The 27,177-nt window shown below is 41.9% G+C and overlaps 1 protein-coding gene across 1 annotated transcript in view; it reads right to left on the bottom strand.

Annotated features, from left to right (window-relative positions):
• USP13 (ubiquitin specific peptidase 13) overlaps positions 1–27,177 on the bottom strand; it is a 50,113-nt gene that overhangs the window by 12,051 nt on the left and 10,885 nt on the right. The window contains exons 3-12 of the mRNA XM_036388724.2: positions 24,736–24,796; positions 15,651–15,772; positions 15,087–15,229; positions 14,701–14,885; positions 9,615–9,709; positions 7,825–8,012; positions 6,278–6,349; positions 5,918–6,011; positions 2,661–2,786; positions 628–781 (exon numbers count right to left, since the gene is read on the bottom strand). Coding sequence (XP_036244617.1) covers positions 628–781; positions 2,661–2,786; positions 5,918–6,011; positions 6,278–6,349; positions 7,825–8,012; positions 9,615–9,709; positions 14,701–14,885; positions 15,087–15,229; positions 15,651–15,772; positions 24,736–24,796 — 1,240 coding nt within the window. The remainder of the gene's footprint in view (positions 1–627; positions 782–2,660; positions 2,787–5,917; positions 6,012–6,277; positions 6,350–7,824; positions 8,013–9,614; positions 9,710–14,700; positions 14,886–15,086; positions 15,230–15,650; positions 15,773–24,735; positions 24,797–27,177) is intronic.

The raw sequence follows: 27,177 nt of genomic DNA on the forward strand, positions 1-27,177 counted from the left end.
ATCAAAATAGAACCTTCTGGTTTTAAAATACTTTAAATGTTCAGATTATGTAGGAAATCTCCCTTCATGTTCCTGAGATGTCCCTTTCACTTCTACCTCAAGCATACATTTATTATGTTATTCTGCAAGGCTCTTCACCACTGACTGCAGATCCAACCACATCTTGTCAGTGCCTTCCTCCTGCTCCCAGGTGTTCAAGCCTCCTCAGCCATTTTCTCCTTTAAAAATAAGGGTGCTTTTCACAGGCATGAGAAAAACACTCCTGCTTATTAAATCAACATCCAACACTTCATCCTCCTTCCCTCCTCCCCTAAAGCCCAGAACATCCAAATTGTGTATTTTAGATTTATAGATTACAAAGTACCTTATACTCCTATTCTCTATGACCACATTAGATCTTATAACCTGCTGCTAAAGAACAGAAAGCAGATTTGGGTTTTCAGTTGTTCTTTGTGAGTGTGTGTTTTTAAAAGATATTCATTAGCTGCTATGTTCAGTTCATTTTTATAATGAAGATGCGTTCACAAACTGTTTCACTGTCCAGGACGAAGGAGATTCAGTGCTGGTGAGGATCTCTGGGCACAAAGTGGGACATCCCTGGGTCAAGCAGAGCAGTTTGCCCTTTACCTTTGTTGGTGGCTGCCTCCATGGCCACAGGGAGCTGCATAATGTAGTCCACCCTGTGGGTGTAGCGCACCTTCCTGGACTGGCAGCACTGCGTGCGCTCCTCCACCAGGAACCGGAAAACATCGCTGGGGTTCTCCGAGCCCACAGGGTTCCTCTGAAAGGAACAGCACACCAAGTCACTTCTGTGCCTCTTGGAACCCTGGCTGCTGGGGACTTCAGACTTTCTGTGCTGACAGACGCTGACCCCCAAGAGAACACTGCATTTGACCTGAAGCCGTAGAGGAAACTTCCAAAATTGAATGATAGGACTGAGATTATGCATGTGTAGTTTGGATAGAAGTGTGTCACATCACATAGTAGAAAACCCAGAGTTTAAGGTTTTATAATGTAGTAATATATATAAAGCAAAATGAAAGTTTTAAAGCAGAAGCTAGTCCTTCTTCTTTACCCTCTTCTTCTTCACCTTCTTCTTCTCCATAGGTTTAAGTAGTATTGTGCAATTAGATAAAAAAGTCCACATTGCAGAGCATGAGTAGTTAGTTATTAGCTTAAAAGTAAAAATAATTTAGGTGCCATTTCTTAATTAGACAGCTTATCCTTAAAAAGCCTTGTAGAGAAAAAGATACAACTTCATTTTTACCTTGCTAGAGAGAAGTACTGTAAAACTCACAACTTGTAAGAATATAATATAGGTAACAACTAATGAACATCTGAGTCCAAACAAGAAATACCATCTCCCAATTTAATCCCAATCTTAGCAGAGAAAAGAAGCAAAAGAATCCACATGTGGTGATCACTAAAATGACCAGAAAACCCAAAGGCTGCTGGTTGTTTTAAGGGAAGCACAAAGACACTGATCTGGCAGCTCAGCTCACACTGGACTGTGTGCAGAGCTCTGTCCCCTACAGAGAAAACCAACAAAATCCACAAGTTCTGCACTCACAGCAGCATCTTTCTACCCACAGAACTTGCAGGGTATGTTCCTGAGAACATACAAGAACCTGACTGAGTCAAGGTGAACAGAAGGTAGGAAGGTGGCAAGTTACAGTAAAGTCAGAAAGCTCAGATAAATAACATGGAGCATCCTCTCAGCAAATACAGTTGCTCCTACCACTCTGAATATGCACTGAAACAGAACAAGCAACTTGTAGTTCATTATCCAGATGGGAATGTCATGCAAATAATATACCTCGTCTTTGTTGTTCATGTTAATGCCTGTTATCAGGCAAGAAACAGAAAAGTCTCTTCTAACCACCCCTATAATCAGTACATGCATTTAGGGATGTGGAACATTATGCATACAAATGTGAGTAACTTCATCCAGAGACTGAACACATGAATAAATAGCCTTGATTCTTGGGGAAAATGGGAAATGAGGGAGGAAGGGTAGACAAGAAATGCTTTACATCAAAACTGCATGTATTTGTAAATTCCTTTTCAGAAAGATAGCATTAAAATTCACACTATGACTCCTTCAAACACAGCACTGAGCTGGAGCTTGGTGGAACTAAAGCTTTATACAGAAATATTCCAGTGACAAACAGCCACTCTGCTTTCAGCAGGGGAATCCTTCCTCCCATGATTCAGTAACATACAGCTGGGGTTTGTAAAACAGCTGGACAGGGTAATTAATTTGCTCCCAAAAATTATATGAATTTGGAACAATAACAATAATAATCATAATACCCAATTCATTGATATTCCATGGCACACTTCAATATGATAAACAGGAACAGCAATTTAAAAGGTCACATATGTTCATGAATCTTATAGCCTGTACAGTGAAGCTTGGCCTCTTTATATTTGTTAGCAGCACCACTGGCCATGCTCATGGTCATGCAAGAGTCTGAAGTAAAGAAAAGGAAGCACTAAGAAGCAAATGTTTCTGTAACAAAATACATTGTAATTAGTCCCACCTTCTACATATCTAAGGCTAAAAATAATTTAACTAAAATATGAGCCACTCATGTAACAGTTTTGGCTTCACTGTCTAATATAACCAGAAAAAGGAGCAGCAATTCAGGTTTTCTCACCTCTACTAGATTTATCAGATGTAGGAAAAATTCCTGTGCATCTTGTTGTCTATTAGAGGAAAATTCTGGGTGGCCTTTACTTATAAAAGCCTTGAACATTCGAGGAGATATTCCATTGTGTTGAGGCTAAATGAAAGAGAGAAAAACCATTTAAAAAGGGATTTTTATTCAATCACAAACCAAATATCTCAAAGTTACTCCACTAAATCAATCTATGGCCCATTTCTGGCACTGGAGGAATGATAGCTTCCATTTCATCTATTTTTCCATTTTAATAAAAATGGGAAGAGTCCTGAAACAAGATTTGAGGGGATTTTAGAATATGTTTTATGGCTTAGCTCCTGCAGAACTCACTCTACCTATCCTTTGGCAACTGGCATTTTAAAAAGACTGCTGGAGGTTTTTAAAGGTTAGTAGTTTTCAGAAAGGCTGAAAGCCTACATTGTTACATAACATTTGATATTGCTTTCAGAACCTTGTGCCAGAGCATTGAAGCACTTTGGTGTATCAGCTGGCAGCTTTCCTCAGGACAAAACCTTTCCAGAGGGCTGTGCAGAACCAAGCAGAGAACATCTAATATGTGCAGCATGCATTCCCAGGCGAGTTGTTAAGAGCAGACATGAATTTGCAATTTGCAGGTGATGGTCATGTTGAAAAACCATAACTTACTGCCTTTGGCCATTCATTTACACCTGAGCAAACTGCCCTAAATTAGAAAACCTCTGGCTTCCAAGACAGTCCTGGTTTTGACTTTCTAATCCTTTATACCACTTTAAGAACCTCTCCAACCATTCCAGATCCTCAAGACAACACTAGCTATTAGCCTTTCAAATAACATTTTTGAAGGGGTCAGAATCTATTACTGAGATTTGCCCTCACCATTCATAAAACCAAATAATTTTCTTGACAATCCAAGCAAAAGTATAACCTTTAGGAGCTCTCAGAGGCTGTTAAAAACTCAGCCAATTTCACTCCTTACTACACTTGCACTGTCATATAAATATAAAATTAGAAAAAGCAGCATGAAATGGAAGCCATATAAAATACACACTGGAAGAGTAAATTTTTTCTTTGTTTTACCAGGGTGCAGTATTCCTAGTCCCACTGAAATCAGAAGCAGATTATCATTTTTAAATGCTTTTTTCAATTCTTGGCAGTAGACCACCAACCACATCAGGCTAAGATGATCCCTAAATGCTCCCATGAAGAGACAGAGTCTCTGTACTGCTTGGACAGAGAGATGCTCTGGGGATTTCTGCATCCTGGGTTATGTACTGCTTCAGTGTCCTCAACTGCCTTTCATCCAAACTGGGACTGGGGAGATAAGTGCATGAAGCAGCTCACATTGCAACTTCTTCCTGTGCCAGAAGCAGGAATGTGGCACACTGCTGTACAATGCTCTTTAATGCACTGAGTTTGGAATCAAGCCTTGCTTCCACCTATACACTTTGTACTCAGCCCCCTGAGCAGGAAGAAGAGGAGCATGCCATGTGTGACAGTCTGCAAAAAAAGGATTGAAGCTTGCAATCTCACCTCAAGGACAATAAAAGGGAAAAAAAAAAACAACTGAACTCAGAAGAAATGTTAAAGCTCAAAGCAGAAAATCAAGCCCTGGCTGATGACCCTTTAGGTATTCAGCCTCTTTTTAATCCTAAAGTGGGTCCAAGGAAAATGCTGCCATTTCCAGGCTAAACTTCTGTGGTGAAAAATTTCAACTCCACAGCACCACGAATATTTACTGAATACCTGGCATACTTTCCCCATCAAGAGTTACAAAACAGTTTAGCTAAATATAGATTGTTCTGGACCACTGCAGATCTCATATGAATGCTTTTACAGGCAACAACTCCCAAAAATTTGGATGAATTCCAAAGGCTCAGAAAGATTGGGAACTTCTTTGCATGTAGAAGGGGGAAAAAATAAAGGAATAAAAGTTAAATGAATAATTGATATTATAGACACAAAGCAGAAGCACTTGAAAGCATTTAAGGCATAAAATGCTAAGCAAACAAAAGGAAAAAAAAAGCATCCTCAACCTAAAAAAATCATTGATTTGTATTCCAAGAGTGAATGAATAGAGAAAATATCTATATCTGACTTTTTCTGTAAATAAATCATCAATAAAACAAGCAAAAAAAGCTGTAAAAGCTGTTTCAAATCCTAATATATGCTCTGAATTACTTGATAAGGATGCTTCATGCATGCAACTTCAGTTGCATTAAACTGAACTAATGAACACAAGTACTGTTAAATGTCAGTAGATGCCTACTACAACCTGACAGAGCTTCATCCCATCTGTCATTAAAGAGTTCTCAAAATCTCATCTAATAGTGGCTGCTGAGCTAAACATGGAGGGCCAGCTTTATTCTAAGGATTCAGATCCTTGAACTTCCAGCACAATATTTTCCAGTCACATTCCTGTTTAGGAAAGCAGGTCAGTCAATACACATAACTCAAGATATGGAGTTTGCTGAAATCTGTCCCACTATTCCTTTGCCCCAGTGTGGATAAGCCTTGAACTTTATTCAGTGGGAACAAGCAGGATTCATTTGCTGTTCCAAAACATTGAATTGCCACTGTACAAAGCAATTACTTAGAGACACATGACTTCCAGGTTGTGCAAACTACTCTGTACCAGATGCTCTGTCTGTCCAAAATCTTATTGGCATTCTGATTTCAGGAGAAATTCCTATATCAATAATTGATAGATGAAGGTAGAGGAAAATATCTGTTTCTGGCAACCACCACCATCCCTCAGTGGCGGAAGCATGCATTACTCCTGTGGCTCTGCATGGCCCCTCCACCTCCAAAGCCCCCAGGACCACCTAATCTTGCATTAGCTTCTCCTGAAATCAAGTGGAGTATTGTCAGACACTCCCTGGAAACAATTCTTTAGCTATTTATACTTTCAGTAATTTAAAGAGGGTTTAGAAGTTTGCTTCCAGGACTCTCTGCATAACATTGTTTGTTGTTGTTCCTCAGAGAAGATAAACACTGGTTGCAAGTTGTGAGAACATTTGCACTCATCACTGGAGCAGCAGAGCACTTTATCAGCAGAACCAGTGCTTGCTTTGATGCACTGCACAAATAGTGCCTGACTAATTTATCCCTGACTTAGTAATCTTCACATTCCACCTTGCTAAGCATCCCATCCATGCTGGACCCACACGTGTTCCTCAAAGCCCAGCACCTGTTCCCTTTGCTCAGGATATCACTTTTACCTAGTTACCAGTGGCTGTACAAACTCAGGCAAATACCTTGTGTTCTTCTTTCATCACCTGCTCAATGAGCTCAGATTTCATGGGTGGCTTAGAGTATTGGCCTGAAAGGAGGCCGTGTCCCAGTTTAGCCCTGTAAGGAAGAAAGTGGAGGGGTGGAAACAAACATGTGAGAAAAACAGAAGATACTTACTTCAAGCAAAAAAAACAAAATTAAGCTTACTGCTTTTGACTCCTTGATGAACCATCATTACCATCATTGCAACTAAGTGGTCAAATCTCAACCTCCCTGTGCCATATCTCACTTCTAAGCTCATGAAAAGGTGTTCTTTTGCTCTGCCATTAAATCATTTAGATTCTATTTAACCTGATCAAGTAAATAACAGAAATGTCACTTACATCTGAGTATTGAAATCTTGTGTTGGATCAAGAGGGGAGTAGTCAAATATTCGTGGAAGGTTTCCCACATACCTGGGCAGCAAGAACAAAGCAGAAACATTCAAATATTGCAGCTTAATGATTCAATCTACCCTCAATGAGTGCTTCAGTCATGCAAAAATAATAGTAAAGAAATTAAGAAATGGACATTGAGGTTTTATCGGGAAGCTTCCAGCTATAAAGAATACTGCTGTGTTGTTCATCTGGAATTTACATTCTGTTCCTTAATCTTGCAAAAGCTGCAGGATGGTGTTGGTCAAAACCACAGAGCTGAGTAAGAACCAGTGCACCTTTTACTCCCAACCAACGTAACCAAGTAAATTTAGGTTTGTACCAGGACAAAGATATGTAAAAAGAACATTTCTATTGAGTTTCACAAGAGAAGCAATTCTGATAACACTGAGGGAAACATTGCTCTAGCCAGCCTGTTGGAAAGTGAAGCATTCAGCAGCACTCTCTGAGCATTGGCTACCCTTGAGCACAGGAAAAAACAGGCTGGGTAGGTATGGCCATGGTGCTGCTCCCTCTCTCATCAAGATCTCCACTATTTTGATGACACTAAGTCCTCCAGGTAACTCCATGACCATGCTGTGGAAAATGATCTTCCCTAATAAAGTCCATTTTGATATTTTTCAACAGTGAAGGTAGAAGAGCTGGCACTTAATGAACCCACAGATTGTACTCCATATGGCTAACAAAGAAAATAAACACAAGTTTTCTCCCTCTTCCTCTCCAGAAGGCAATTTCTAACATGAAAACCTGGGAGATTTTCCAAAATCTAAAAGCTTCACTTCCAGCACATACAGTAGTGCTGCTTTGGAAGGAATGGGCAGTCTGAATTTTATTTCAAACCATGGACTGTCCTTTATAAAAAGGCTTCTCTCCTTGGAATGATGTGTTCAGCTTTGATCAGTCAGGAGTATTTCATATCTTTCTGTTGTGCTTTGGTCCTTTTACTCTCTTAATTATTCAGTGGAAGAATACATTTACACTATTCTTGCCACTATTTTTTTAAATTTTAATTAAAATGTGCCTCTTATAGCTTCCCCCCTTAGCCAGACCTGCATGCGAGAGCTGCAGTGTTTTTCACTAGCATGGATCAATATCAACATGTTGTCCCAGTTTTTGGCACAAATCACACAGAATGACTCTATGGGCCAGTACAAACCCCCTAATGTGACATTGATGATGTGCATATTAGCAGAGATATATGTGCATCTGTATATAAAAAAGCAGAGACTCAGACATCAAATATCCAAGGTGGCAAATGATTTCTCACCACTGATGTTGAGATAGTTTGTTTTTATTTTGAAGGCAGATTGGGTTTTGTGTTCCAGCCTTTTCCAGAACAGACCAAAACAACCACTAAATCCTTTAAGCAGCCACTGAACTGACTGAAAGAGACCTGTTTGCAGGCGAGACAAAAATTAAACCACCATTTTTCTTAGAAAAATAACAAATTGATGAATGCAGCAGCTAGTGACAAGAGGTAGTTTGGAGCTACTTACGCTCGCTGGAACTCTGGGATGCTGAAAATGGCTTGCATGACAGCATTGAGGTAGCAGCTATTCCCCAGGTTCTTCATGCCAGTGTATCCTGGGCCATACATGGGCTTGAGTTTCACACCAGCTTCCTGAATCACTTCCCATTCTGAGACTCTTGGCTTTATGTCATTATCTCTTAGCCCGTTGTCTGTCTGAAAGCATCAAGATTTTCACCTTAGTCTCTTCTGCCATAATTATGCTGCTGCCACTAACTTTGTGAGCTATACTCCAAGAAATGAAGAGCCAAATCAATGGGCAAGGGGAGGCAAATCCTGCATGTAGGCGAAGATGAGGGTCAGAAAGCCAGCAGTTTGTTCCTCCAATACACCCTTAGCTCTTTAGCACAGCCACTGGCACTGAGTGCTCCCAGTCGTGACCCCAGTCCCAGCTGGGAGCTTCACTTCTCTCAGGCCTGTGACCTCAGCCTCAGCATCAAACACTGCGTTTTTTCAGGGTTCCTATTCCATTTGTAATGGTCAGGAATAGCTGCTGCTGTAGAAGCTGCTCGTAACAAACAAACCACATGAAAAGCAGCAGATCCAAGACTCTTCCCTTCTTTCAAACGGTAAAAGCCAATAATTTGTGACACTGAAGTTTCTCCCCTTTACACTCAGCCTTCAGCCTGTAGGTGCAGGTCACCATAGTGTCATTTACTGCTGGCACTGCTCTGTCACTTCTCAAAGACTTGTACAGACCAAAGACCAGAGGTGAAACCTTTGCAACAGCTAAGATAGGTTTTCAAGGCTCCTGAGTAAAGGCAGGCTTTTCAGAATGATTTGGATAAAAGAAACTTCTTATTCGTGATCCTGGCAAGGACATCAGTACACCAAAATCATTCTTAGTATCATGAAGACTTTTGAAAACACAGTTTAGCTCTTCTCCATCATTTAAATTAATATCATTTTCTCACCACTTGGACAATGAAATACACTTAACCAGAAGCAAGTTTTTTCCTTTTTAACATTTTCATGTTCTCCAGGTAATGACACTAGGTTATATGCTTGGGTTAAAAAAATAAAACCAAAAAACAACAAACCAAACCAAACAAAAAACCAGCACAACCATAAAAACCACACCTGGCTTTATAAGCATATCCTATTCTGATTTCCTACACCACTTAAAGAGAACTGGAATCAACATCCACTAAAACACAAGTTATTAAAATCACTTCTTTACTAATACAGACACACAGAGAGAAACCTTTTTTTCCCCAGTCCCTTTCTAGCATGTCACACCTTTGACCATGCTGTTTTCTAGACTTGAGAGAAAGTAGTTTTCTCATTTTCTAATTATTTGTTGACAAAACCTAAACTGAAATTTACATAAATAACTTTCAGCGACTTTTTAACTTATCCATTGCTTAGCTTCTTTTTGCTTATGAATTGTATCTGTTTACACATTCAATAGGCTTTCCTTCACTCTAATTAAATGTTCTAGACATTTTTCTCTAATTCAATAAGGTTTTTCATCTTGAAGTCAAAGGATATATCACACAGAAAAAGTGAAAAATGCAAACTAAAGACCACAAGGTACCTCTTTCAGAAGGCAATTTTTGGATTTGAGAGCAATGATTTACTCAGAGCTCTGACAGTAACCCCCAAATTAGCTGGCTGAACTTTACAAAACTGAATACTGTTGTAACAGTCTGAAGGAATCACAAATAAGCTACAGGTGTCATTCTTCTCCTGTTTCTCTCCCACCCCCAAGTGAACAAAGAAGTGAACAACAAGCTAAATAAAAGATGGATTTCCTACCGCTTGCATCTGCAGCATATCAATTCCAAAGTGTGCCAAGTGTTTTGCTATATGTGGATCTAAAACCGGCTCCTCTTCATCAAAGGAATAGACATCTGCAAAAGCAGAGAGAAACCAGTGAGCCCCAGTATCAAATGTGATCCCTTCTTGGTTACCAACACTGCATTCTCAGCACAGGGCTGCCCATACAAAATGCCTTGTTCATATTCTCCAAATTTGGTTCTGGCCAGCAGAGAAGTGCACAGACAAACACACAGCTCAGTAAATATCTTAACACAATCACCTCAAAAGAAATTATATGCCTCCATAGTATTAAAACCTAAAAACATTTATAGAGATTATAGTATTTCCTCTCCCTGAAATAAGAAATTTGTAGGGGATGCAAGGAACAGGGCACACAAAGCCAGCCCACATTTTGAACATGACAACAAGAGATTATGAATTTTTGTAGAGCTACGAGATACAGACAGATCCATTAAAGCTGTGAGTGTATCACACCAACTCACTACTGACAATAGTATTTTAATTTTTAGTACAGTTTACGAAATCCACTTTTGCCCTTTTCACACAGAGATGCAGGAAGAACAAAGAAATTCTTTATTAGAATAAGGAGGGGTTTTTTTGATTATGCACCACTGGATTAGACTTCCAAGATTAATCTAACCTTGTGGTTAGGGAGAAAGGCTGATTTTCTGAGTGAGGTGTCTTGCTTTATTGTATGGGAGATTTAGATTTCAGTTCTCTATGATAGACCTTTATAGCCTTAAGTAAAAGCTCATAAATATTCTGGCAGGGCAAAGTTCAGATTGTGAAGGGAAGCAGCATGCCTAATGATGATATTTTCAATATGAAACCAAGTTTAATAAATCCAAAAGAAGGACAAAAAAAAATCGAGAGTAAAAACATTCTTTTTTAGAGTTTACCCATCAACTCCTATAATGACACTGAGTTCAGAGCAGGTTTCACCTACATGAACAAATAACAATAAAGCTGTAGGCATCATACAAGGCTAGAAGTTGTAAGAGATGCGCTGGTAAGACTTGAACAGGCTTTCCATCTTTTCTCTGATCAGGTCTCTACCTCTGTAGTCAATGACTGCTTTGGTGTCTCCTCATACCAAAATCCAGAACCCCTGTGCCAGCCTCCCTGCACTTCCCTCAGGCACGTTCCCTCCATGCCCAGCAGCTTCTCACAGTGACCTTGCTCCATAAGACCAGACCTAGGCTGGCAGAGAAAGCTTAGCCAGGAGAAAGGAAAAGAAGCAAACTCAGGAGGAGATAGCAGGAGCACAGATGAAGGCTGTTCACAGCACAAATATCACTTCTGGAAGCTCCTCACTCTGGCCTCTCCTAGCAGCTGCAGTCCCTGGCTCTGACTCAGCCCACCCCTTTAACAAAAGTCAATGGTCTTTTTAACCCAAAAGACCTCTCCTTGAGGTGTGCTAGTAGCAAACCCCCACTGAAATGATAGACTGAAGGTTAGCCAAGAACTCAAACACTAACTTCTAACATTGACCAGTGCTATGGAAAACCTCTCTGAGCAGGGAGCTGTGCTTTGAGCCGTGCTGCCAGCTGCTGACCAGCCAGCAGATGCCCCACTAACATTGGTGCCCGTGACCTTTGTGGCATTTGCGTGGCTGTGGCTGCCCATCTGCTGGAATTCCACTGTGTGGTAGCAAATGCACCCAGAAGACATGACTGTTCATCCACACACATGGCATCACAACGTTCCCATAGCATTCTGCTGAGGTCACAGCACAGCCAGAGGATCCCAGAAAGTTCAAACCCCTCATGGAGTGAGATTACACAGCAACAGAGCTTGGGTGACTGCTTGCAGTGTGGAAGCTGTGGATATTGTTTTCCCTCTGCTCTGGCAACTGCAGAGAGCAAATCACCTGGGACTACTGGCCCAGAGCAGCAGGAGTAGAGCATGAGACTAATATTGTGCTCAAGCCCAGCTCATGCCTTACTTCAGTGCTTTCTGCTGTGTAGCTTAAATTCATGGGAAAAAGACAGAATTCACTTGCTTCAAAAAATCAAAGGCGGAAGATAAGAGCAGCAAACACAGGTGTGCAATGCTGTCATACAGACTCTGGTAGGTGAGGAATGTAGACAAGTCAGCAAATGTGACACACAAGAACCTGGTGTCATTGGAGTGAGAAAGGGGAAAAAGGGAGGAGTGGAAGGGGGAAAAACCCACCAAGATAAATCTGAGACAGGCAACACAGAATATTATTAAACAGAGAAAAAAGTCATAGAATGTGCTGAGTTGGAAGGACCCATCAGTATCATCCAGTCCAACTCCTGACCCTATGCAGGATGCACAAAGAGTCCCAGCATGTGCCTGAGAGTGGTGCCCAAACACATCTTGAGTTCAAGCTTGGTGCTGCAACCAGTTCCCTGGGGAGATTTTTCCAGTACCCAACCATCCTCTGGGTGGAAAACTTTTTCCTGATAATAGTATTTTCCTGATAATAGTCTTTATGATCCATATTATTTTAAGAAAATAAAAATGTCCATGCTACTTGACGTCATTCTCTTCCACAGCTCAAGACTTACACCTGTTCTGACTGTTCAGACATCTCTCCTTCCTACTTAGATGGTAACAGGCAATGGTAACAGTGTCCCTAAAGAAAGAAGTGGCTCAGGATACCCCCAAAAGTATCTGACAACTGCTAGGATAGATCAGCATCCACAAAGCAGCTCCTTCAAGGACCAGTCACAAGGGGTTTGCCACTGCCAGTGCCCAATTCCATGCTCCAATCTATTCCAAACAAGCAACCTCACAGTGACTGGAAATAAAATCCAGTGGCACTGTCAGAGAGGCAGCAGGCAGCACAGCCTGCCCAGTGCTCAGCCTACTGAGGAAAACAACCTTTATGACTCCCTGGTGTGTCCTGTCCAAGGTACAAGAGTGGAAGAGAAGCTTGGTTCAGTCTCTGCCCTGATCCCAGATGCGTCTGCTGACAGAGTGCTACAAAATGGGGCTAAGCTCAGGAACCTTTCACAGTGTACACAGCGCAGATTTCTCAGGGCAAGACAAAGAGCTCTCCTCTGTGTACACATGAGGTGAGTGTCAGTGGAACAGTGGCACCACCTCCTTCTCCTTCCTACTGCTGTGAAAAAGGAATAAATTATGTCAGGAGAGGGACCAGTGCTTATTACTCCTGTACCATCACCTCTTCACCTTTAACCCAGGGAAGCAAAACCAGACAGATTTTGTGTCACCATCAGCCACAGATGAGCTTTCCTGAAGCTCATCTATCACCCAGCCCCATCAAGGGGTTATGAGTACTACAGAAATATAGATCAGAGACAGAATAATTACTGAGAAGAACAAGGAAGGTTGGGGGAGGGAAGACTTTTCTATAGGGAAACCAAGTAAACATCATCCAGAAGAACAAAGGTCTGTGGAGAACAGCTGGTGCCTCTCATTCAGAGGGAAGGATGACAGCCTGTCCTTTGTTATCCCAAAGGCCACATAAGAGAGGAAGCAGCTGATCAGTGGGAGGCACAAGGACAGAAGCCATAAGGAAGCAAGTATTGCTGCTAAAGATGGGAAGGAAAAGAAAAAATTCTGAAAAAAAAACGCATTACAGAATATGCTGTTTGTTTTGTAGATGCAATTGAAAGCTACAGCTGGGCAAATCCTAAACACCTTCAATAACTGAGAGATTTGGAGAGAAATCATCCAAGGCCAGGCTCATGCAAGGAAATAAGATTCCATCTGGGAAAGAAAAAAAATGGTTTTTGCTTAGTGTTTTTGTGGCACAGCTGGTTGAATCTGACTACAGTTGCCTTTCCTCAACACTAAATAGGACTCAGAAAAGCTCTCAACTGATGCTTGTTAAAAAAGGGGCTGCTCTAAACAGCAATTTTTCATTTCTGTAGTCATAAGCACTAAAGCCAAAATATAATCATGCTATGTGTTCTTCCATTTTTACTTCTCCATGCAGCTGCAACAAAAGATCTCTTTGCTTATGACTTTTTCAGCTCCTCATGTTTTTATTCCATCTAATCCTCACACACCATAATCCCCTCTGAAACAGCACTGCAGAACATCACACTTGGAGAATATGCAAACAAGGATACAGCTACAGCTTTTTTCCCCCCTCTCAAGATCATCACACATTTTACAAACGAGCATCACAGCAGCCCCATGAAGATGAGTGTTCATTAGACTGTTTCAGCAACATTTTGTTCAACAAGGAAAAAGAGGAGTTTCCACTATGATTAAAAAACCCATACATGCTGTTACAAACAGACTTTTAAATTTAAAAAGCTCATTACCCTGCTGTTGTTTCTTTATTACAAAAAAATGAACCATTTGTCCTAGGAAATGTAGCAGAACTAAAAAATATTGTTTCTCTAGAGTCTGTTGTTTCAGACTAACATCATTCTTATGTTATAAGCCTAGTATTATGCAAATACTCCAAAAATATTTATGTAAAATATAAAATAAGCAGATAAAAGAGGTATGGGCTTTCTCAGAATGGAGTGTGTGTCACTCCCCTCAACCCTGATCAACATTCACAGACTGACAGAGCTTCCTTCCATATTGCAAATCAACGGTGACTCCAACATTGGTGAGGGAGAGAGAATGATGCATCTGACTCCATGGGTATCAGAAGGCCAATTAATTACTTTATTATACTACATTGTTCTATACATCTAAAACTGAATGTGCCAAGCACTCAACCCTGAACACAACTGCACACACTGCACTCAATCTTGTGACTGTCAGCTGACAGTCCTGACTCACACACACACTCTTGGCCCTGATCGGCCAAGGAAACAAAACACCATCACTTTGGGTAAACAATCTCCATATTGCATTCTGCTTTTGCACACACAGAGGCACAGCAAATGATAAGAATTGTCTTTTCTTTCTCTGAGGTTCAGAGAATGTGAATCCCAGAAATATTCTTGGGAAGATGTGCCATACATTCCTCTGTGAAGAGAAACGTGGGGCTACACTTCCACACCCAAGCACTTGCACTAGAAGCACAAACCCCATTGGTAATAGACACACACAGTCAGCCTCATGCACAGGAGGTACCTCATGTCAGAGCATGCCTGTGGCTGACCTGCTCCATCAGGAGTGATGGTTCCCAGCTTCACTGCCAGGGGATAGCCTGTGTCCCTGTAGTGCTCCACGGCGTGCCCGTTGCCCCCGCTGCCATCGAAGAACCACTTCCCGCAGAGCACGGAGCCGTCGCTCAGGTTCAGCCACAGGTTCTCCCGCAGGTCACACCTGGAGCACTTCCAACCACTGCCACACACAACAGGGAGAAACAGCAGCAGTCTGTAAGGCAGGAGCCAGCTCTGTATCTCCCATGATGGCAGGTCAAACCAACCCACATGCCCAGGCCAGAGTCACGCAAGGGAACCGTGGGCCGAGTTCCTGCCTTTAGTTCAGTTACCCTCGACTGAATTAAGAGAGCCTACAGTGAACAAACTTTGTTGCCCTCACCTGGGGGGAATTCTAACACCATTGTCTAACTGTACAAGTGTTTTAGCATGTTTAGATGCCTGCAGCTCTTCTTCCCAGGAGTCAGGTTCCTGCTTCCTGTAGGGTGATTTTGCACTGAGCAGTGCATCACAAGCTATCGTCACCTGGAAGACAAATGGATGTCAGTCAAAGCCTGACACGACTCAGTGACTGCACAGAACCTGGCATTCAGCCTATTGCTAACCACATACAGAACTGCTTATCAGTAGGACTATTTATATACTCAAATATGCATCTAATCTTTTAGACTGTAGTCATTATTTTAGCAGGAGAGTAAGCACGTGTGCTATGTGAGCTTTCCTAGGACAAGCTGGCACCATAGTAAGGGAAGGAATACAGGAGATAGAAGGAAATTCAAGAAACAAAGGCAAAGATCACTTTTTTAAATCACTGAGACTCTATTATACCTGGTAAAGAATAATCTTTATGTCCAAACAAGCACTGCACATAAGAAAGCAAGGCACCATCTTGACAAAAACAGAAACAGGAGACAATTCCTACAACCACTTCCACACACCCACTGACCAGTGCTGGTAGCTCTTCTATGTTGGGTAATGAGATTTCATAGTGATCAGGAAAGATAACAAGTTTTGCTTCATCCTCATATTCAAAGTCATCACTGTTGAGATCACTGCTTATCTCCAGATCTGGAAAACAAGATGGGCAATGTTAGGAGATTGTCCCATGATCCAGGTTCCAAAACTGTGACAGGGGTACCACTATAAACATTGCTTGCCTGCCATCAGACAGTGGTTTCTCCAGCTAGAACTATTTGTGAAACCCTGATCTAAACTGAAATCTCACTATCCTTCAAGAGAATGTTTTGGCCTCTCTGCAAGCAGTGCACTGTTGAAGACATTGCATTCTGCAAAGCAGCAAACAAAATTCTGCTCCTTTTAGACAAAATCAGGATGCCATACTGCTGTGCCTTTTACCCAGAATCTTGAAATGCTATAAAACATGGAGTCCAGGTGGCACTGCACATGCCCAAATTGCAGAGGAGAAATAAAAAGAGCACCCCATATTTTCCAGATCACAGACCTGTCTGAAACGTGCTGTGACTCCCATCCATCTTGGACCTATGGCCTTTCCTCCCAGAAAGATGTCCATGGCTGGAAGTATTCCTGTGTCTCATCCATAGTCTCAAATAGCTACAGCATGTACAGTAACACCAACAGTATCCCTCTCTTGCTAACTCCACTCCTTAATCAGGGTAACTATCATTTAAAAAGCACTCATTAGCTCTAAAGCTTTCCTTTGAAGATCAAGCCTTCCACAGTGTTTGTGTATATTTTCCTTACAGTGTAAGAATGACTTCTTTTCTTAAATATGAGCCTTGACCAAGCAACATCAGCTAAAATGTTTGCCCAGAAATATGTGTACCCATAGAGAAGCGGAAGGGTATATTGGGAATTCAATGGTTAGTGTTTGTGTGTCTAGCTGCATGAAAAAATATAATTATTAATTAATTATCACATAGTGACAAGACTGAGTAAAACCTTGTTCTGTTCTTCCTAGGACAAATGAAAAATGGAAAACCAAACACGCACATGTCAGAAATTTTGCAAGATTCGACTGCAAGAATTGCCCAGCCAACAACGGGATTTTCTGGATCCTTCTCCCATTGGATATGTGGGATCCACTGTATTCTGATGTACCAGTCACTGACAGGATAAGGTTCAACCAAAAAAAGAGATGTGTGAGCAGTAGCCAAAGCTGGCTCTTAATTCCCCCCCTAGTACAAGCAGATGCTTAATGAGTCACTCGATCCTAAACGAGCATTGGCAGCAACCACTGCACCCTGGGAATGCCTGAAATCTCAAATGTATGTTTGGGACAGAGGTGAGGATGACAGAAGCCAGATTCAGAAAACTGAGCTCCCAGAGAGCAGTAACAGACTGAGCAAGCCAAATGATAAAACAAGTATCAAAATATATTTTAGCCTGACCTGGAAAGAACAGCTCTTGAGAGAAACATCAACTCTTGGCTCACCTGCTGCACCAGCCAGTCCTGAGGTGACAGCACCCACTGTCAGTGACTTCAGCACCATGAACTCTCTCTCACCAGCAACCAAAAAAGCCCTCTCTCATCAGCTCAACATAGACACAAAAGCAAGAACATTTTCTCACACTGAAAGCGTGACATTTTTAGAGAATGTATTAATTCATTACTAATTCCCCAAATCACACCATTTTCATAATGATCCCTCACTTTACTCCAGGCTTCTTTCTCAGTTTGTATTACAGTCCTGTGTTTGATACAGGAGTGAATCTCCACAGCTGCAGTTTTTAACAGCTCTTTTGCTCTGTGGAACAAGGAAACTGAAGATCCCCAAGCTGATGGTGCACACGGCAACGCATCTCAGGGGATTTTCACTTAATGCCAGACATTTGATGGTGGCCAGCACAACAAAGCCAAAAGTACTGGCCACCTCCTAAACGGGAGAGAGGTTCCTCAGAGAGGATAAAAGCTCTCAGGTTTGAAGGCAGTGAACTGTGGTCACACAGTACCTCAGCCACCAGAGGGAACCTGGCACCACCTCACAGCAGCCACCCGGCTCTGGGGACTTGTGTGACACCCGCTGATCTTCACTGCCTTGTGCTCTGGACATTAACTTAAAGCACCTGCAAGCCCCTTATAGAAACAGCAATGCTACAGTGTCCTGTGTTCAAAATTCAGACACACACTGCAGCTCACGTGCCCAGCCAGACAGCAGCCAAACAGCAGAGACTCAGTGCTGCTGGCCTGACCTGCATCTGAACCAGTGATCCAGGGATGAAAGGCAGAGGATCCTATTAGCAATCATCTGCTGTCATCTAAGGACTTCACATGCTTAGGAGCACCAGCCTCCTGTGGCAACAGGCAGGGAAGGGAATTTCCTTTTTACTGCTCAGGCTTCATGCCATTCATACCAGCAGAAAAGCAGAAAACAATGTCCCATCAGCATGGGATTCCTTCTGCCTGACATACCGATATGGCAGCACCCACTTGTTATTTTAAAGGATGCACAAAGCTTCATAACAGTCCTGGGAAACACCATGAGGATTTAAAACTCCCCTTTTGAAGGTGAGCACCTAAAACTGGTACACTTCCACCCAACACCTACTCCCTCTGACTAGGAATTAGAAGGCACTGCCTTATCACTCTGAAGACAGTTTCTCAGAGTCCAGATCCAGTACATAAGAGTGGAATGGACTTCTAAGGTCACAGGCTGAAATCCCTCCATACAGAGCAGGTGACCATATAAACTAATCCCTTTTAGGCACACTCAGAGGGACCCCTTAATAATGTCACCTGAAAACACCCAGATCACCACTCATATATTTAAATCTTGGCTTGAGAAACATAGCTGTTAAGTTTGGTAAGAAACTGTAGCTGCATTATATTTTCTGTGCCTGTGCAAGGGCCAGCAAGGCTGAGATAGAATGAGGGCAGAAGTAATAAAAACAGATGACTGTGACTTTAGAAGGCAATGGAGCCCACACTAAATGTGGACAGAATTTGACCCTGAAGCCACTGGGCATCATGTGCAATATGCAGGTAGTTTCTAGTGCAGAATTTTAGGGACGACTAAGAGTAACTACAGGAAAGAGGACTAGGGTGAAATCTACTTGCAAAAGGAGCATATTTGATTAAAATTACCACGAAAGACATGGAAAAGCATGAACTTTCAAGCACTATACTTCATCCAAAGTTGTTTCTTGATCAAGGATGATCTTCCAAGATGCACTGTGAGTAGAAGGCAAAAGAAAAGGCTTTACTCAGTTCTGAGACTGAGCCACAAGACAACCAGCCAGTCTGTAATCCTTCCAAGGAGTGACAGCTTGATGGTCAAGGCCCACCAGGACATTGTTTCCCTTCCAGTGGAGTAACACAATTCTGGTGCCTCCTGAGAGCCTCAGCTCAGCACTTTGGCCACCAAAACCAAATATCCACAGGTTGCCAGTGTTGTGTTGGGAGGGCAGGCAAAGCAAAGCAGCAGACATCTCAAAGCAGAGGCTCAGCTGAAGCTGATATTTTGGGTGAGTGGTCGGTAGAGTAAATTTACTGCACCTCACAAGGCATCACTGAGTGACGCTGAGAATGTGCTGCTGCTGAACTGACTGAAAACAGCAGCTGGGAGAGACACTACTGTAATGTAAACCAACCCAGCAGAGGGGAAGAGGAGGAGTGGATGTGTCCAGATCAGATTTAGACAAGTTACCAACTGACTGCACTAATAATAGGGGCATAAAAGACTCCAGACAGGACCCCCAAAGAGGATTTCCTGCGCATGTGGATGTGTCTGTGTGCGTGTGAAAGGGAATGCAAACGTGAAAATTGAATGAGGGTGTTGACTAGCAAGTCTACAACTAATTTTGAAACCCTAGAAAGACATCTTAGGAATCTGGGCTAGATCCTGCTCTTGCTGAAAGCAATGGGCAAATTCGTATTGAGCTGGGAAACCTGGGTCTTTAAATCAAACTATTTCTTCCTGCCTCTAAATAATAGTGAATTGCAGCAGCAGCAGCACTTTGCAAAGTATAAGCTACTCAGTTAATTTGTTTTCATGCATTTGTTTTGTTTTACTCAGTTAATTTGTTTTGAATTTTAGCTTCATCAGATAAATTATAAAACCGAAGAATTTTTTAATTTTTTTTTCCAGTCATAACATTTTCCTTTGCAGAAAAATAAAAAGTAAAACTTTCTACAAGGATCATTTGGCTGATTCACTACTTGTAAAAGAACATTCGAATTGCTTGCTACATCTCCAAAGCATTTTTATGTTGTTTCTACTACTAGGTAAGACCTCGTCCCTTGCATTTCTAGGATAGTCACATGTTAAGCAAGCAAAATTAAACCATAAAAATTCAAATTCAGAATTGTTTTTGACAGCAGCATTAGCCTGTGCTAATCTAGTCTAATTTTCACAGTTCTACCCAAACCAGCAAACTATTAAGAATCTGTTAGTGTAAGCATCTGCTCACCATCCTGTACTCAATTCAAGCACACATGGCAAAGCTACAAAGCAACAGCCAATCAGTTCTACTGCTGCTGCTGGGGAATATGCACTATTTTACTGGGCTAAATTGCAGAAATATTGTCAGGAAATGCTTAAGTTCCCCTACATCACAACTTTTCATTCACAGATATAGATACTCTATTTCTGCTTACTCACATAAATATAAACTTTAAGCACTCATGGTAAAAGCTCTCTTCAGAAGCTCTCCAAACAAAAACATCCTTACTGCAAACAGCGTTCTGCTCCTGGGAGAACAAAGTGAAGCTGTGGTCAAATCCAGTACAGCCACTCTTAGGAGTGGTCTTTACACTTGGAAACTGTAGCTGTGAGTCCATCCTCTGCCATCAGCAGGGAGGTGCCATCCAGGAAAAGCTCAGCAAGTTTGCAAGTTCTCCCAGACTCTCCAAGTGGAAGTTTTCCTTTCCAAGGTGTCCTGAGACCTGCTGAGTGTCACAGATACTCTCCCCATCAGCAATCACAGATCTGCTGACAGAGCTGTTCATCTGAGGACTTCAAAACACTTTTAATTGATGGTCTGAGTTAGCTCTGACTTTGCTCAAAACAGAGCTGCCACGGCTTGCTGCAGTGGCAGATGATGCTCTGGCAACCAATCTGAGACAGGACATCTGTCTAGGGACAAGTTTTATGACAGTCACTCTGCCAGGTCTGTATAGTCAGGAGTCCAGGCTCTGGCATGGACCAACAGATGCTCAGGAATAGGGCACCAGAGCCAGGCAAAAATGGGGTGATTCCTCCCTCAATGCAGAGTTCAAATATCTACTTGAGGTGTTTGCTGGGGGTGAGGGGGAATGGTGTTTGCTGGTTGGTTTTGAAGAAGGAAATAGGGGGAGATACTGTGTGTAGATGCAGTTTTGCTACTCAAAAGAGAGGTTTGATTTATATTTATAAAGCAAAATGATAGAGAACAAAATATAAACTGTTGCTTTACTGGTGTTCCACTTAAACCTCCCACTGCTGCTGACAACTGAGCTGACATTTCAGAGAATCATCTGCCCCATCTCTCTCTCAGAACCACCTCTCTGAGCAGCAACAGCAACTGGGACCACATCTCTGTGCACACACACTCCAAGCACCTCTCTTGTACTCTTTGCATCTTTCAACTACTTCATCTATTGTTCAGTTACTCAGTAACACCTTAAAATCACTTTTAGACTTAACTCTAGGTAATTTTAAATACACCAGCAAACTCCGTTTCTCCAATTTTCAATCCCTTTCCAGACTATTTACATTGCATTAATTCTTCATCATTAGAACATTCTGAAAGACTCTAACTCCTGGGATAATATGTTCAGGGGGACTCTGCTGGTAATTATGGTAAAAATTGGACTTCCAATCCCTTCAGCACAAGAATCTTCCCCCTAATTCTGCCACCCCTTTTGACCAGAAGCTCATAAGGATGATCACAGTACTCCCCATTGACTGAGTTTTTCTTATTCACACAAAGGCACTGAGATAGACAGCCTGCTTTAAATATCACCCCAAATTCCCTGAAACACTGCACAGCCTGAGCTGAAGTTGTCATGTCCACACTGTCTAGCAACACCTAAACCAGCCAGATTAAAGGCAGTTCATACATTTCAATAAACAATGCTGTTATGCTTCCTGATTACACAGAACACTCACAGCCAACGCCCTCCAGCCTTCTCCAAAGAAAACCAAACCACAACATGCCCAGAACCTGATGCACATGTGCAAGGCACACACACTTTGCTGTGAATCTTTCCATGTTTAAGGGAAAGATAAATATTGCAGCTGACTGGCCTGTTGCAGCCTGTGTTTCTATTGCATTTACTAGATAGCAGCAGTGCTAGAAAGTAATCAGTGAGCATCCAAAAGATGTTTTCCTAATACTAAGGAGATTGAAAAGGGTTTAGTATCTTTAATAGTTTTACATCAAAGAGGATTATAACAAGCAATGTAACAAATGCTCAAACTGGATTGACTTTGTACACAAAGCTTAAAGCTCTGGGCCTTCAGAGAATTATTGATAGACATGACGAACAGAGAGATGCTGGAGTTAGCCACTGATCCTTGTCTGGTTTTGTCTGCCAGGGTAAGCCCTACCTGGCAGGTCACAGACATACCTGGGTTGTACCAGCCAGGATAAATTCACCATGGGCCAGCAAAGTGCCCTTGTGTCCTCTGAGAAGGCCAGAGGTATCCTGGGGGCATTAAGAACAGTGTGGCCAGCAGATCAAAAGGGAGATCATCCTCCTCCTCCTCCTCTACTCTGCCCTGGTGGGGCTGCACCTGGAGTATTCCATCAGTTCTGGGCTCCCCAGCCCAAGAAAGACAGGGAACTGATGCAGAGGGTCCACTGAAAGGCTACAAAGATAATTAGGGGACTGAAGCATCTCTCTGATGGGGACAAGCTGGGCCTGTTCAGCCTGGAAAAGAGACTGAGAGGGATCTTATCAGGGCACAGAATATCTTCAGGGCAGCTGTCAAGAAGATGGGGCCAGATTCTCTCCAGCAGTGCCCAGTGACAGGACAAGACACTGAAATATGGGAAGTTACATCTAAATATGAAAAAAATCTTCTTACTTTGAGGGAGACAGAGCACTGGAACAGGCTGCCAGGAGAGCTCATGGAGTGTCCTTCTCTGGAGATATTAAATATGCCTGGATAGGATTGTGTGCAGCCTGTTCTACATGAACCTGCTCCAGCAGGGGATTGGACTTGATGATCTCCAGAGGTCCCTTCCAACCCCAACCATTCTGTGATAGTGCCCAAGGTCACAAGGAGAAAGACAGAATTAAAACAATTTGTTTAGATGAGATCAGCAGTTCTGAACCAATGAAAAATATGTTGGATTAAGAGATAAGACACCAAATTTTGCTAACAACCTCTGCTGCTGTCACATGCAAAATGATCAAATCAGACACCTCTCTGTGCTTTTGTTTACTCAGCTGTGAAGAAGGACAGGAATAATCTTTGTTCTTTGCTTTAAGCATGGCCAAAACCAGTGATATCTGCTGATCCAAAGAAGTGGACACAATGCATTTGGAAGCATGGAAGTACTGCCTCCAGGAACAGAGCAGACCTGGTAGCAGTTCACTGCCAGCCAGCAGGGGCTGCAATGAAGGCTGCATAGAACAATAGACCAGAGGAGATACATTTTCAAAAGTGCATTAGATTCCAGAAGTGCTGGATGAAATGGGATAGATCCACGTCCTAAACCCACCCCAGTGAAACTGCACTGCCCTCAGGAGCTCCCTTGGAACTGCTGCTCAAGACCTACTCAGAGGGAACAAAATGCTCATGCACAAGGGTGGAATTTGAGGATTTCAATGTGGCACATCAGAGACCCTAACCCTCTGCTGGTACCCTTTGTGCTGGCACACCTCAGTGACAGGGGCCTTCAGGTGTATGCAGAAGATCAGCAGGAACAAAATTTGAATGTGCTTTTGTACTTTGTATTTACACTCACATTGCTAACACTGTACAACCACTGCTGCACTGCAGCCAGCTTTGTTTCTGAACCAATTATTCTGTAAGCATCCAGTGACAATCATGATTTTCAATGTAAACTGGCAGTAAACGGCATTTAGAGCAGCATCTCTGATGTAACAGTCTCTTCCTACAAGTTTAACTTTTTTATGACTCATTTTCAGTCTTTTTTCTTTCTCAGCCCTCCTTGCAAGACTTGTTTACATTAACAACAACAATTTAATCAATCACAATCTGCAAAGACCTCTTAGGGACACATTCCACAGATCAAAGCAATCCCAGCAGAAGGTCATTCTATTGTTTCTCTTTAGCCATAAGAGCTGGCAATTGTAAAAAAAACATTCCACCTTTTCGTTACCTGAAGAAAAATTCACTATTCACTATTAATACAGAGACAATAAATAATAGATGAATTGGAGAAACACCACAAGCTGTGGGAGAAGAGAGAATCCAGGCTTTTCATCACATTCTCCTCATCCATATTTATGAGTCACTCAGGTTTTCTGGGTAATCTGAATAAATGGATTTTGGATGATATGGGCATGGTGAGAAAACTGCTTTCCAGGAAGCAAGGGAATAGAACTGTGGACATAACAGAATTAGAGATGGTCATGGTGTATGTGCAGTTGTATTCATTACAGGAGAGACCACAACATCACTGAAGAACATTTACCTGTGTAACAAGTTTAAAATGGTAACAACCCTTCCTATGACCAGCTGCTGAGCAGAACAGAGCCACACTGAGGCCCTAATAAATCTAAACATTAAGTATGGGCCAACATTCTAATAAACGAGTGCTTTTTGGAAATTCCTGAGAGAGAGAATGGACAGAATTAGTAAAAAAGTGCCTTTCAAAGCCTAGGCTGTTTTAGAATAGTTGAGGATCTATTTTACATTAAAATCTTTCATGTATATATAAACACATCTTTCAGTATGCACCAAAATGGTTAAGAATCACTTATTTGCCTGGAAAACCTTTAAAATCTACAACCAGAAGTTAAAAAGAAAACCAAAACAAACAGCAGGAAATGAAAACCCAAAAGGAGCCCCAGAGCCAGACACAATGGTGGGCAGAACCCAAGTCCACATGCAGACAGGGTCAGAAAAGGACTGTGTGAAAGCAGCTGCTCACAATACCTAAAAATAGCTTAGCATTCCTCCTTTTTGGTAAAGCTCCACCAGATGCTCCTGGTACCTTCTGGAAAGAGAGAAAGAAACAATTAAAAATCCATCAAGTGAGACAAGAGTAAATCTGCATCAACCCCTCCCATCAAACCACAGTCCTTGGTGAGCAAGGATGCAAATGCTCTTTGCTCCCCTCTGACTCTGGGACTCATCAGTGCCCAGCACCCCATGGAGAGAGGGAGCCTCCACCTGAGTCCCTCACTCTCGGCTTGCTGGCAAATTGATCAGAGGGTGTCCCACAGCCACCAGGGGTGGCAGCTGTTCTGCCACCAAGGCAGAGACACCCAGCACCTCTCAAACCTCTCTCCACTAGATCCCCAACAGTATTTCTCAATGACTAAAGCCTAGTTAGAGAGAAGAAAAGGCAATTATCTGCATAAAGGATTCAACCCTTCACAACTGATTCCAGTAGGACCACTTTGCTTTGATGTGTTAGTTGGGTTCATTTTCTTCTATCCACAAAAGGTCTTTTCCATCAGGATCTACACCTAATTCCATTAATCCAAATTACCACCACATTTTCTAAATATTAGAAAGTATGGAGGAAATTCGGCAACACTCAAGCAATTGTTAGTGGGGGATTTGATTGTATTTTTTAATTTAAGCACCATAGCAAAAAACAGTAACTTCCAAATGAGATTAACTACTTTTGCAGTTCAGAATACTTCAGACTACAAGGGAAAACCCAACTAACTGTGGAAATGTCAAAGCCAGTGCACTCACTCCTTAAGCTGTTTATTAAACAGCACCATTAAATCAAATTAAATCAAAAAAGCCTCTGTGGCTATTTGGTGCCAACATGATACATGATGTAGTGTGTAATGTTAGTGTAACTGGCAAGGTTGTCAGGCAACTTTTTTTTTTTTTTAATAATAATATTGAGATACAACAGGTGGAGAGGAAGCGGCCAAGAACCTGTCAGCCCACAGGGAAAGTTCATGCTTGCCTCTGCCCCTTCACAGGCAAAAGGGTCACATATTTTGGGTGGTTCCCTTCACCATGTAAATTAAAGCTTTGGCCTCAGCAAACTGCTTTAATCATCAGTGGGGTCTTATACATCATAGGAAAATTTTCCATTCTTAGAAAGAGCAGATGCTGACAAACACCCCTTGGCTGCATTTAAGAACAGAATCCATTATCCACATAGAAAAGCCCTAGGGAAAAGTCAGGGTTGCAACTCCAGCAGTTCAAATAAAAATAAAAATTCCTCAATGAACTGAAAAAAGCGTGAAGAATATTTCTTTCTTTAATGCTACTGGAATTTAACAAGTGGGAAGGAAGTAACCAGGAATCTATTTTAAATTTATTTTAAATCTTTTTTAAAAAGCAGCAGCAAGAAACAACATAACCCAATTGCAAATATATTATGAATAAATTGCACATTCTCAGAGGACTATATTTCCAGAACTAAAAAAAAAATGTTTTTTCCAATACTAGGAAACTCCAGTTGAATTCTGGTGTCACCAAGTGTGATATTGTGAAAGTTATGAACACTAGAGATTGCAAAGAAGAAAGAATTCACATGGAATGCTTATATTTAACTCAGGCTGACAATGATTTCAGCTTGATTTTTCCAAATAAAAATACATCAGAATCAAAGCTGCTCAATGCTCCTGAAACACCCACGACCTGACAGTCTTTTTCTTACCTTGTCAGAAATCACTGAAAACATTCTCCATTCACAAACTTTTTTTTTCTGACAGATGTGACACACCCAACAAATGGGAGTGACATGAGGCATCAGCAGTGACACTAAATTCCATTTGTGATGCTCCTTGGACAAGGTGACAGTGCAGCCTGTTCTGCTGTCTCTCACTTTTTATAACACCATCATCCCTGGACAGCATCCAGAAACCTATCCCTGCAGGAAATCTTTGTGCTTCTCTGCCCAGGGTTTTCAACAGGGCTGAGGGATCACTACAAGCTGAAGCTCTGCCTGGAAATGAACAGCACCCAGGCAGTTGTATAAAGTCATACACTACAGAGAAGAGGCTGAGTTAAAAATCCTGATGAATGTAACACTGTGGAAAAGGAAAAATAAAAATCTATTTCCTTCATCTAGCTAAGAATTTTACCAGGGGGTGCTCCATAACTTGTGACCACCTCTGATGATTCAGCAGAGGCCTCTGGTACTGAGCTGCCATGGGCAGATGCTCCAGCTCTACTTGAGACAGCAGGCTGAAGATTTTCTTATTTTCTAATTGAATTGTGACAAGATACACAAATGACATTTATTCCAAACTTCTTGGGAAGCAACCTGGGATTTCTGCAGCAATGCAGTGCATTCTGCAAGGATGATGCCAAGGGAACCACAGGCAGGAATAGCAGCCTCACTATAAGAATCTTAAGATAGCACATCCAATGCCTTTGGCTTTACTGTATCCTACACCATTA

This window comes from Molothrus ater, chromosome 10 (genome assembly GCF_012460135.2).
Source record: "Molothrus ater isolate BHLD 08-10-18 breed brown headed cowbird chromosome 10, BPBGC_Mater_1.1, whole genome shotgun sequence".
NCBI classification, from domain to species: domain Eukaryota; kingdom Metazoa; phylum Chordata; class Aves; order Passeriformes; family Icteridae; genus Molothrus; species Molothrus ater.